Raw genomic sequence first — 13,995 nt, forward strand, 5'->3', positions numbered from 1 at the left:
ATTTTGAGCTTTTTTTGCTACTTCTATTTAAACCCTATTTTAAGTCCAATTTCAGTAAGTGAACCACACAAATTATATATTGCAGGCCCAGCAGATTCACAATATACCATTATTATATTTAAATTTCATGGCATGTGTGATAGCTGTGGCAAAAACTGTAAAAAAAATATATATTTTTGCTTAGATTTTAGTAAATAACATTGAAAATGGCCAGGTGACCACTGCTGTTACTGTGATATCCTGACTAAATACTAGGATTACATGGCGTAATCCTAGTATTGAAGTTGTTGGTGTATTATCTTTTACAAGAAATTTGTTTTGCTAAATATAATATGATGAGTGTTGCATTATTCTGTTATAGTTAAAGGGAAATTAAACCCAACATTTTTCTTTTTCATGACTCAAATAGAGCACGTGATTTTAAACAACTTTCCAATTTACTTCTTTTATCCAATTTGCTTAATTTTCTTGGTATCCTTTTTTGAAGGAGCAGTTATGCACTACTGGGAGATATCTGAAGACATCTGATGAACCAACGGAAAGAGGCATTTTTGTGCAGCCACCAATCAGCAGCTAACTTTCAGTAATGCATTGCTGCTCCTAAGCCTACCTATATATGCTTTTCAACTAAGGATACCAAGAGAATGAAGCAATTTAGATAATAGAAGCAAATTGGAAAGTTATTTGAAATCACATGTTCTGTCTGAATCATGAAAAAACTTTTGGGTTTCATGTCCGTTTAAGTTCGCTGATCACTGAATTAATATCTCAATAATTTTGGCCTATAGTTTGCTTAACCCCTTAACGACCACGGCATGTTTTTAAAGGTTTTCTTGGGAATAACATCATGGGTACTACCATGAGGGGCGTGACGGCACTATTTTACAGTCCCTCTTTCCAGCTGGCAATGGGAAATAGCGCTATTAAAAATTCAATCCCTATAGAAAGACCAGCGACATACACTTCCTTAACCCTTTAATGACCGCAGCACTTTTCCATTTTCTGTCCGTTTGGGACCAAGGCTATTTTTACATTTCTGCGGTGTTTGTGTTTAGCTGTCATTTTCCTCTTACTCATTTACTGTACCCACACATATTATATACCGTTTTTCTCGCCATTAAATGGACTTTCTAAAGATACCATTATTTTCATCATATCTTATAATTTACTATAAAAAAAATATGAGGAAAAATGGAAAAAAACACACTTTTTCTAACTTTGACCCCCAAAATCTGTTACATATCTACAACCACCAAAAAACACCCATGCTAAATAGTTTCTAAATTTTGTCCTGAGTTAGAAATACCCAATGTTTACATGTTCTTTGCTTTTTTTGCAAGTTATAGGGCCATAAATACAAGTAGCACTTTTCTATTTCCAAACCATTTTTTTTCAAAATTAGCGCTAGTTACATTAGAACACTGATATCTTTCAAGAATCTCTGAATATCCATTGACTTGTATATATTTTTTTTTAGTAGACAACCCAAAGTATTGATCTAAGTCCATTTTGGTATATTTCATGCCACCATTTCACCGCCAAATGCGATCAAATACAAAAAATCATTCACTTTTTCACAAATTTTTTCACAAACTTTTGGTTTCTCACTGAAATTATTTACAAACAGCTTGTGCAATTATGGCATAAATGGTTGTAAATTCTACTCTGGGATCCTCTTTGTTCAGAAATAGCAGACATATATGGCTTTGGCGTTGCTTTTTGGTAATTAGAAGCCCGCTAAATGCCACTGCGCACCACACGTGTATTATGCCCAGCAGTGAAGGGGTTAATTAGGGAGCATGTAGGGAGCTTTTTGGGGTAATTTTAGCTTTAGTGTAGTGTAGTAGACAACCCCAAGTATTGATCTAGGCCCATTTTGGTATATCTCATGCCCCCATTTCACCGCCAAATGCGATCAAATAAAAAAAAAAAACGTTAAATTTTTCACAATTTTAGGTTTCTTACTTAAATCATTTACAAACAGCTTGTGCAATTATGGCACAAATGGTTGTAAATGCTTCTCTGGGATCCCCTTTGTTCAGAAATAGCAGACATATATGGCTTTGGCGTTGCTTTTTGGTAATTGCGCATCACACGTGTATTATGGCTAGCAGTGAAGGGGTTAATTATGTAGCTTGTAGGGAGCTTGCAGGGTTTATTTTAGCTTTAGTGTAGAGCTGATCCCTCCCAAACAGCTCTCTTCCCTCCCCCACCCCACAATTGTCCCGCCATCTTAAGTACTGGCAGAAACTCTGCCAGTACTAAAATAAAAGGTATATTTGGGCTTTTTTTTTTATTTTTTAAAAGCATGTTTACATATGCTTCTGTGTAGGATCCCCCCTTAGCCCCCAACCTCACTGATCCCCCACCAAACAGCTCTCTAACCCTCCCCCTCTGCCTTAATGGGCGCCATCTTGGGTACTGGTAGCTGTCTGCCAGTACCCAGTTTAGTAAAAAAAAGATGCTTTTTTTTTTATAAAATTGCCCTTTTCTGTAGTGTAGCTTCCCCCCACCCCTTCCAGATCCCTTAGATGCGTTTTTGAATATTACAAAAATCTTTTTTTTTTTTTACTTTCATCATCATTTTATTTCTGTAGTGTAGCGGTTCCCGTCCGCTCCCGCCTCCCCCCGTGCACACACGCGCCCCAGGGCCCATTGATGGCCGCCCACCCGCCTCCCACCCAGTGGCTCTCTCTGCATCGGATGGCCATGAGAGGTTATTGCAGGATGCTTCCATATCGAGGCATCACTGCAATAACCGGAAAGCAGCTGGAAGCGAGCAGGATCACTTCCAGCTGCTTTCCACACCGAGGACGTGCAGGGTACGTCCTCAGGCGTTAACTGCCTTTTTTTTTTGAGGACGTACCCTGCACGTCCTCGGTCATTAAGGGGTTAAAGGGACACTGAACCCAAATTTGTTTTCTTTCGGGATTCAGACAGAGCAGGCAATTTTAAGCAACTTTCTAATTTACTCCTATTATCAATTTTTCTTCGTTCTCTTTCTATCTTTATTTAAAAAAGGAGGCATCCAAGCTTTTTTTTTTTTGGTTCGGACCTCTGGACAGCACTTTTTATTGGTGAATTAATTTATCCACCAATTAGCAAGAACAACCCAGGTTGTTCACCAAAAATGCGCCGGCATCTTAATTTACATTCTTGCATTTCAAATAAAGATACCACGAGAATGAAGAAAATTTGATAATAGGAGTAAATTAGAAAGTTGCTTACAATTTCATGCTCTATCTGAATCACGAAAGAAAAAAAATTGGGTTCAGTGTCCCTTTAAGCCATTATTTGTTTACTGCTGTCATTATATTACATTTTCACTTCTAATTCATGACTGGTATTATCTTGTTCTAATTGTACTTTGAGCACATACAAAAGAGTTTGCCAACATTAATTGTTCTTTTTTTTATTATCTTATGCATTTCCAATTACTACACCATTATACATTATTCCTATATTTGTGGGAACCATTACTACAAGAGGTTGAACAATTTATGCTGTAATGCATTGATATAATTATATTGAGTTTAGTTGTTTTTTTAAAGTAAGCTGTTTTTATGCATGAACTATACGCCAAATGTAATTTGAATGAAGTACTTACGAAGCTCCAGAATTCATAATGCACGAGCCTACAGAACAAGAACATTCCCTGCCATCATCATGATTCATTCCAAGATTGTGTCCTAATTCGTGGGCAACAATGGATGCGAAGCTTGGAACATTAGTATGTGTAAACTAAAAAAAAAAAAGAATAGGTAATTTATTCTAATTAAATAAACATAAAAACAATAGTGTGGAGAGAAAAACAATAGTAGGGAATTGGAGATAGATAGAGGGAAATTAGAGTGGAGAGACAGAAAAGACAGAGAATGAAAAAATAATGAAAAAGTGAAGAGAAAGGAGATAATGAACATAAGAGAGAAAGGGGAAATATATTGAACTAAGAGAGAAAGGAGGAGGTGGCAAGATAGAACAGAGGGTGGGAAAGGGGACTTGAGAGAAGACAGAAAGTGAGTTGAAAGAAAAAAAAATTGGAGTAAGAGATGATAGAGTAGATAGAGGAAAAAAAGAAGAAAGAGGGGATAAAAGAGAGTAAAGAGAAAAAGAGGGGATACAGAGAGAAAGGAGATGAATATTAGAGATAAAGGGAAAAGGAATCAGTGGAGAGAGGGTGAACAGAGAGAAATGTGAAAGGAGGAGGCAAGATGGAACAGAAAGTGGAAAGAGAGACTGGAAAAAAGACAGATAGTGAGGTGAAATAAAGAAGATATTTGAGTGAAAGGAAAGAAAAGCTGAAGAGTGAGATAAAAGAGTAAATAGAGAGAAAAGAAAGAGGAGATAAAAGAGTAAAGAGACAAAGAGGAGGGACAGAGATAGAGAGAGATGAGTAAAAGGAAAGAAAAGCTGAAGAGTGAGATAAAAGTAAATAGAAAGAAAAGAAAGAGGATATAGAAGGGTAAAGAGGAGGGACAGAGATAGAGAAAATAAATTGGAGAGGAAAAGTGAGAGTGGAGAAAAAAAGAAAATAGAGGGACCATAGAGATGCAAGAGGAGGAGGGAGTGGAGAGAGAAAAGAGACTGTCAGAGAGCTTTTAGAGGAAATGAGAGAGGAGAGTGGATAAAGAGTGAAGAGGCAGAAAATAAGAAGGGGAAAAGAAAAGGGAGAGAGGGCAGATTAAGGGAGAGAGAAGAGAGAAAGGGAGGTTAAAGAGAGAGACAGAGGGAGAAAGTACAGCCAGTCATGTAAGGTCATAGTAGACCTGAAAGATGTCCTTTTTTTTTTTTTTTTTTTTTTTTAACAATAAATGAAATTGCCAGAAAAAGATCTTTAAGTAGATGACAATTTCAACTAGCAATTCATTCAAAGAATTAAGAAATTATTGTAAAATTACCAAAAAAAAGTAAATAAAAACATCATTTTTTATCACATTCCACAAAAACCTGTAGCTTTCTAATTGTAGAAAAAAAAATCTAAACAATTGTTCATTGGCATCCTCTAATTAAGCTAAGTTTAACATTATTTATGATAATTTTCAGGTTTTTATATGCAGCTATGTCTAAAATGATGGTGTAACTCATTTGGTATTGCAGAATAGTGATGTCTCGAACCTAAAATTTTCGGTTCGCGAACCGCGGACTCGAACTTCCGGTATTGTTCGCGAACGCGCGAACCGCCATTGAATTCAATAGGCAGGCGAACTTTAAAACCTACAAGGACTCTTTCTGGCCACAATAGTGATGGAAAAGTTGTTTCAAGGGTACTAACACCTGGACTGTTGCATGCTGGAGGGGGATCCCTGGCAAAACTCCCATGGAAAATTACATAGTTGATGCAGAGTCTGCTTTTAAGCCATAATGGGTCTAAATCAACTAACATTCCCAAAGTGGCTGTCTCAAAACATCCCGGACAGAAGATAGATTGATAGTGATAGATAGGATAGATAGATATACATAGATTGATAGTTAGATAGAATCGATAGAAGAGAAATAGATAGATTTGTTAGATATATAATTACCCTAATAAATTCTAATAATCAAACATGTGTTCTTGGACCCAACTAGCTTGTGTCAATTAGTACTTTTCTTAGCACTTTAATCCCTGTTTCCCCCCCCCCCCCCCTATCGGGGGAGTTCTATATGGCCTGCCAGATTACCCTGAAAAATTATAATAATAAGACATGTGGTCTGCTACCTATTTTAACGAGGTTGTGTTTTAAGTACTACCATTCTTAGCACTTTAATCTCTGTAACTCCCCCTATTTGGTGAGGTCTATACGGCCTGGATGATTACCCATACAAAATATAATAATAAGACATCTGCTCTTGGTCTGCGACCCATGGTAACTATGTTGTGTTAATTAGTAATGTCCTTCGCATTTTAATAGCTCTTCAAAGGCACGAGCAAACTGAGGGTTAAGATCATCAACAATAAAGATTTTTTTAATTGTAATTAGTAACTATACTGTGACAAAAAATTAGGATCGGTGTAAATAGTTGGCAAGACGGCCTGGCACAAAAGGATGGCAGGCAGGAGGGAGATGCAATTCAAGGACACTAGGAGACTGATTACTGACAGTCTGAACAGTGATGATTGACAATTTTTGCAATACTGTTAACAGAAATATGATTGCTGACAACAATTGGCTAGGTGGGCCTGGCTCACAGCAGGCTGCAAGGCAGGAGGAAAGTGCTATTTAATGGCACCAGCAAACTGAGGATTCAAATCACAGCAACTATTACCAAAAAATTTAATTTTTAATTATTAGAATACTGTCACAACAAATATGATTGGTGTAAATATTTTTTAAGTAGGCCTGGCACACAGGCTTGGAAGGCTGTAGAAAAGTGCAATTCAAAGGCACGAGCAAACTGAGGGTTAAGATCAACACTAAAAAAATGTTTTATTTAAATTAATAACTATACTGTCTGACTGTGACAACAATTATGATTGGTGTAAATAGTTGGCTAGACGGCCTGGCACAAAAGGCTGGCAGTGGCAGGCAGGAGGTAAATGAAATTCAATGGCCCTAGGAGACTGAATATTTGCAGTCCAAAAAATTATGTTTTGTTTTTATTACTGTTACAAGAATTGTGATTGGTGCCACTAATTGGCTACTTGGGCCTGGCAGACAGGCTGGCAGATATGAGTCGTGGATGGTAGGTAGGGCAGTAATTTTACACATTATGCTGTGTAAGTGACAAAAACACAGGACTGATAGAAAATTAAGTTACATTACACTAGCAAAATATTTTAAAATTTTAGATTTTAATATTAAAATTATGTTAAGAAGTGCAATGCACATATGACTCTATGAGTGGTCGCACTGGCTGGCTGCTACGTAGGGCAGCAATTATAACAACAGTATGCTGTGTAAGTCAGATAGACAGTTAGACACAGGCCTGATAGAAAATACAATTAGATTACACTAGCATAATGATTTAAAGACTTTTTTTTGGAAATTTTAAGAAAAAGGTTAAGCACGTACATATGAGTCGTGGCTGATAGCCTTGGAAGGGCAGCTATTAAAAACAGTAGGCTATGTATGTCGGATACACACACGCCTGATAGAAAATACTATTAGATTACACTAGAAAAATGATTGAAATTATTTTTTTGGGGGGGAAATTAAAAAAAGGTTAAACACATATGAGTCGTGGCTCATAGACTAGGGAGGGCAGCAAGTAAACACAGTAGGCTCTCTATGTCAGCAAAACACACAGGCCGGATAGAAAACATAATTTATGCTTACCTGATAAATTCCTTTCTCCTGTAGTGTAGTCAGTCCACGGGTCATCCATTACTTATGGGATATTAACTCCTCCCCAACAGGAAGTGCAAGAGGATCACCCAAGCAGAGCTGCTATATAGCTCCTCCCCTCTACGTCACACCCAGTCATTCGACCGAAAACCAAACGAGAAAGGAGAAACTATAGGGTGCAGTGGTGACTGGAGTATAATTTAAAATTTAGACCTACCATGAAAAACAGGGCGGGCCGTGGACTGACTACACTACAGGAGAAAGGAATTTATCAGGTAAGCATAAATTATGTTTTCTCCTGTTAAGTGTAGTCAGTCCACGGGTCATCCATTACTTATGGGATACCAATACCAAAGCTAAAGTACACGGATGACGGGAGGGACAGGCAGGATCTTTATACGGAAGGAACCACTGCCTGAAGAACCTTTCTCCCAAAAACAGCCTCCGAAGAAGCAAAAGTGTCAAATTTGGAAAATTTGGAAAAAGTATGAAGAGAAGACCAAGTTGCAGCCTTGCAAATCTGTTCAACAGAGGCCTCATTCTTAAAGGCCCAAGTGGAAGCCACAGCTCTAGTAGAATGAGCTGTAATCCTTTCAGGAGGTTGCTGTCCAGCAGTCTCATAGGCTAAACGTATTATGCTACGAAGCCAAAAGGATAGAGAGGTAGCAGATGCTTTTTGACCTCTCCTCTGTCCAGAATAAACGACAAACAGGGAAGAAGTTTGGCGAAAATCCTTAGTTGCCTGTAAATAAAATTTCAGGGCACGGACTACGTCTAGATTGTGCAGAAGTCGTTCCTTCTTTGAAGAAGGGTTAGGGCACAATGATGGAACAACAATCTCTTGATTGATATTCTTGTTAGTGACTACCTTAGGTAAGAACCCAGGTTTAGTACGCAGAACTACCTTATCTGAATGAAAAATCAGATAAGGAGAATCACAATGTAAGGCTGATAACTCAGAGACTCTACGAGCCGAGGAAATAGCCATTAAAAACAGAACTTTCCAAGATAACAGCTTGATATCAATGGAATGAAGGGGTTCAAACGGAACACCCTGTAAAACGTTAAGGACTAAATTTAAGCTCCACGGTGGAGCTACAGTCGTAAACACAGGCTTAATCCTAGCCAAAGCCTGACAAAAAGCCTGAACGTCGAACTTCTGACAGACGTTTGTGTAAAAGGATGGACAGAGCTGAGATCTGTCCCTTTAAAGAACTTGCAGATAAACCCTTTTCTAAACCTTCTTGTAGAAAAGACAATATCCTAGGAATCCTAACCTTACTCCATGAGTAACTCTTGGATTCGCACCAGTGTAAGTATTTACGCCATATCTTATGGTAAATTTTCCTGGTAACAGGTTTCCTAGCCTGTATTAAGGTATCAATTACTGACTCCGAAAATCCACGCTTTGATAAAATCAAGCGTTCAATTTCCATGCAGTCAGCTTCAGAGAAATTAGATTTTGATGTTTGAAAGGACCCTGAATTAGAAGGTCCTGTCTCAGAGGCAGAGACCAAGGTGGACAGGATGACATGTCCACTAGATCTGCATACCAGGTCCTGCGTGGCCACGCAGGCGCTATTAGAATCACCGATGCTTTCTCCTGTTTGATCCTGGCAATCAAACGAGGAAGCATCGGGAAGGGTGGAAACACATAAGCCATCCTGAAGGTCCAAGGTGCTGTCAAGGCATCTATCAGGACCGCTCCCGGGTCCCTGGACCTAGACCCGTAACAAGGAAACTTGGCGTTCTGGCGAGACGCCATGAGATCCATATCTGGTTTGCCCCAACGTCGAAGTATTTGGGCAAAGACCTCCGGATGAAGTTCCCACTCCCCCGGATGAAAAGTCTGGCGACTTAGGAAATCCGCCTCCCAGTTCTCCACTCCTGGGATGTGGATCGCTGACAGGTGGCAAGAGTGAGACTCTGCCCAGCGAATTATCTTTGATACTTCCATCATCGCTAGGGAACTCCTTGTCCCTCCCTGATGGTTGATGTAAGCCACAGTCGTGATGTTGTCCGACTGAAACCTGATGAACCTCAGAGTTGCTAACTGAGGCCAAGCCAGAAGGGCATTGAGAACTGCTCTCAATTCCAGAATGTTTATTGGAAGGAGACTCTCCTCTTGAGTCCATGATCCCTGAGCCTTCAGGGAATTCCAGACAGGGCCCCAACCTAGTAGGCTGGCGTCTGTTGTTACAATTGTCCAGTCTGGCCTGCTGAAGGGCATCCCCCTAGACAGATGTGGCCGAGAAAGCCACCATAGAAGAGAATCTCTGGTCTCTTGATCCAGATTCAGCGTAGGGGACAAATCTGAGTAATCCCCATTCCACTGACTTAGCATGCACAATTGCAGAGGTCTGAGGTGCAGGCGTGCAAAAGGAACTATGTCCATTGCCGCTACCATTAAGCCGATTACCTCCATGCATTGAGCCACTGACGGGTGTTGAATGGAATGAAGGACACGGCAAGCATTTAGAAGCTTTGTTAACCTGTCCTCTGTCAGGTAAATTTTCATTTCTACAGAATCTATAAGAGTCCCCAAGAAGGGAACTCTTGTGAGTGGTAAGAGAGAAATCTTCTCCTCGTTCACTTTCCACCCATGCGACCTTAGAAATGCCAGTACTAACTCTGTATGAGACTTGGCAGTTTGGAAGCTTGACGCTTGTATCAGAATGTCGTCTAGGTACGGAGCTACCGAAATTCCTCGCGGTCTTAGTACCGCCAGAAGAGAGCCCAGAACCTTTGTAAAGATTCTTGGAGCCGTAGCCAACCCGAAGGGAAGAGCTACAAACTGGTAATGCCTGTCTAGGAAGGCAAACCTTAGATACCGGTAATGTTCTTTGTGAATCGGTATGTGAAGGTAAGCATCCTTTAAATCCACTGTGGTCATGTACTGACCTCTTTGGATCATGGGTAAGATTGTCCGAATAGTTTCCATTTTGAACGATGGAACTTAGGAATTTGTTTAGGATCTTTAAATCCAATATTGGTCTGAAGGTTCCCTCTTTTTTGGGAACCACAAACAGATTTGAGTAAAACCCTTGTCCGTGTTCCGACCGCGGAACTGGGTGGATCACTCCCATTAGTAAAAGGTCTTGTACACAGCGTAGAAACGCCTCTTTCTTTATCTGGTTTGTTGACAACCTTGAAAGGTGAAATCTCCCTTGTGGAGGAGAAGCTTTGAAGTCCAGAAGATATCCCTGAGATATGATCTCCAACGCCCAGGGATCCTGGACATCTCTTGCCCAAGCCTGGGCGAAGAGAGAGAGTCTGCCCCCCACTAGATCCGTTTCCGGATCGGGGGCCCTCACTTCATGCTGTCTTAGGGGCAGCAGCAGGTTTTCTGGCCTGCTTGCCCTTGTTCCAGGTCTGGTTAGGTTTCCAGCCTTGTCTGTAGCGAGCAACAGCTCCTTCCTGTTTTGGAGCAGAGGAAGTTGATGCTGCTCCTGCCTTGAAGTTACGAAAGGCACGAAAATTAGACTGTCTAGCCCTAGGTTTGGCTCTGTCTTGAGGCAGGGCATGGCCTTTACCTCCCGTAATATCAGCGATAATTTCTTTCAAACCGGGCCCGAATAAAGTCTGCCCCTTGAAAGGTATGTTAAGTAATTTAGATTTAGAAGTTACATCAGCTGACCAGGATTTTAGCCACAGCGCTCTGCGTGCCTGAATGGCGAATCCGGAATTCTTAGCCGTAAGTTTAGTTAAATGTACTACGGCATCAGAAATAAATGAATTAGCTAGCTTAAGGGTTTTAAGCTTGTGTGTAATCTCATCTAATGGCGCTGAGTCAAGGGTCTCTTCCAGAGACTCAAACCAAAATGCTGCCGCAGCCGTGACAGGCGCAATGCATGCAAGGGGTTGCAATATAAAACCTTGTTGAACAAACATTTTCTTAAGGTAACCCTCTAACTTTTTATCCATTGGATCTGAAAAGGCACAACTATCCTCCACCGGGATAGTGGTACGCTTAGCTAAAGTAGAAACTGCTCCCTCCACCTTAGGGACCGTTTGCCATAAGTCCCGTGTGGTGGCGTCTATTGGAAACATTTTTCTGAATATAGGAGGGGGTGAGAAAGGCACACCAGGTCTATCCCACTCCTTAGTAACAATTTCAGTAAGTCTCTTAGGTATAGGAAAAACGTCAGTACTCGTCGGTACCGCAAAATATTTATCCAACCTACACATTTTCTCTGGGATTGCAACTGTGTTACAATCATTCAGAGCCGCTAACACCTCCCCTAGTAATACACGGAGGTTTTCCAGCTTAAACTTAAAATTTGAAATGTCTGAATCCAGTTTATTTGGATCAGATCCGTCACCCGCAGAATGAAGCTCTCCGTCCTCATGCTCTGCAAATTGTGACGCAGCATCAGACATGGCCCTAGCATTATCAGCGCACTCTGTTCTCACCCCAGAGTGATCTCGTTTACCCCTAAGTTCTGGCAATTTAGACAAAACTTCAGTCATAACATTAGCCATGTCTTGTAGAGTGATTTGTAATGGCCGCCCTGATGTACTTGGCGTTACAATATCACGCACCTCCTGAGCGGGAGATGCAGGTACTGACACGTGAGGCAAGTTAGTCGGCATAACTTCCCCCTCGTTGTCTGGTGAATGTTGCTTAACATGTACAGATTGACTTTTATTTAAAGTAGCATCAATGCAATTAGTACATAAATTTCTATTGGGCTCCACCTTGGCTTTTGAACATATTGCACAAAGAGATTCCTCTGTGTCAGACATGTTTAAACAAACTAGCAATTAGACTAGCAAGCTTGGAAATACTTTTCTAACTAAATTTACAAGCAATATGCAAAACGTTACTGTGCCTTTAAGAAGCACACAAAAACTGTCACAGTTGAATAACAATGAACCGGATTAGTTATAGAAACCAAATTTTCACAGTAAAAAGCATAAATTTAGCAAAGGATTGCACTCATTAGCAATGGATGATTAACCCTTAATATCCGGAAAAAAAAACGGATAACAATTGAAAATATAAGCGTTTTTATCACAGTCAAAGCACAGTCTCACAGGTCTGCTGTGAGTGATTACCTCCCTCAAAACTAGTTTTGAAGACCCCTGAGCTCTGTGGAGACGTCCTGGATCATGCAGGGAGAAAAAGGCAGACTGTAACTGAATTTCTGATGCGTAGTAAAAGCGCCAAAATAGGCCCCTCCCACTCACAATACAACAGTGAGGGAAGCTCAGTAAACTGATTTAATTTAAAACAAACGACAGCCATGTGGAAAATAACGCCCAAAACAATTTTTCACCAAGTACCTCAGATAATTAAACGATTTAACATGCCAGCAAACGTTTAAAATCTAATTTATGAAATGTCATTAAAAGCCTGCTGCTAGTCGCTCACACTGCAAGTTAGGCTAAAAGTTATATGCATACAGTATTTTCCCAGTGAAGTGCCATTCCCCAGAAATACTTAAGTGTAAACATACATACATATCAGCCTGATACCAGTTGCTACTACTGCATTTAAGGCTGTACTTACATTATATCGGTATTAGCAGTATTTTCTCAGTCAATTCCATTCCTTAGAAAATAATATACTGCAACATACCTCTTTGCAGGTGAACCTGCCCGCTGTCCCCTGATCTGAAGTTACCTTACTCCTCAGAATGGCCGAGAACAGCAAATGGATCTTAGTTACGTCCGCTAAGATCATACACAAAACTCAGGTAGATTCTTCTTCAAATTCTGCCTGAGAAGAAAACAACACACTCCGGTGCCGTTTAAAATAAACTTTTGATTGAAGATATAAAAACTAAGTTTAATCACCACAGTCCTCTCACACATCCTATCTATTAGTTGGGTGCAAGAGAATGACTGGGTGTGACGTAGAGGGGAGGAGCTATATAGCAGCTCTGCTTGGGTGATCCTCTTGCACTTCCTGTTGGGGAGGAGTTAATATCCCATAAGTAATGGATGACCCGTGGACTGACTACACTTAACAGGAGAAAATTAGATTTGATTACACTAGCAAACAAATTTAAACTTTTTTTTTTTTTTATATTAAAATTAAGGTGAAAGAAAAATAGATATGAGTGCTGGGTGGCTGCCTGGCACAGACCAATTAACCAAAAGACTGAAAAAAAAGAGGTATATTAATGCTTAGTGAGCCTGACAGACACAGGCATGATAGTAAATGTAATTAGATTACACTAGAAAAATATTTTTTTGTGTTTTTTTTTTAAATTAAAAATAATGTTATAAACGGATATTAACACTGCTGGCTGCTGGCTGGCACAGAGCAATGAACCAGAGTATATGCTGTGTGACACTGGCCTGATAGAAAATGAAAAAAAATTACACTAGAAAAATAATTATATTTTTGGGTTAGTTAAATTTAAACTAATGTTGTTAGGGAGATATCAGTGGTGGCAGTAGTCACAGCATATGCTGTGAGCCTTAAACACACAGCTGAAAGCCAGGCAAATGCTAATAAAAAAAAAAAACGGCACGAAATATAGCCCTAAAAAGGGCTTTTTGGGGTGCTGTGCTTGCAGCAGAGATGAGTGGAGTCCTTCTGGACTGTAAATACACTAGCCTAGCTATGTTTTTCCTATTAATGTCAGGAGCAAAAACATAACACGTCCTCTCATTAAAAAAGCAAGGTCGTTATGAGTCTAAAATGGCGGATTCCGAGTAGCTGGGAGTGTCTGTGAGGGAGTGTCTGATGTTGATTGGCTCTAATGTGTCAGGCGGCTGT

General features: G+C 40.0%; 1 protein-coding gene across 1 annotated transcript in view; it reads right to left on the reverse strand.

Moving 5' to 3' along the window:
* Positions 1-13,995, reverse strand: part of ADAM9 (ADAM metallopeptidase domain 9) — a 621,882-nt gene that overhangs the window by 271,782 nt on the left and 336,105 nt on the right. The window contains exon 11 of the mRNA XM_053718079.1: positions 3,608-3,741. Within this exon, the coding sequence (XP_053574054.1) occupies positions 3,608-3,741 (134 nt within the window). The remainder of the gene's footprint in view (positions 1-3,607; positions 3,742-13,995) is intronic.

This window comes from Bombina bombina, chromosome 6 (genome assembly GCF_027579735.1).
Source record: "Bombina bombina isolate aBomBom1 chromosome 6, aBomBom1.pri, whole genome shotgun sequence".
Lineage (NCBI taxonomy): Eukaryota > Metazoa > Chordata > Amphibia > Anura > Bombinatoridae > Bombina > Bombina bombina.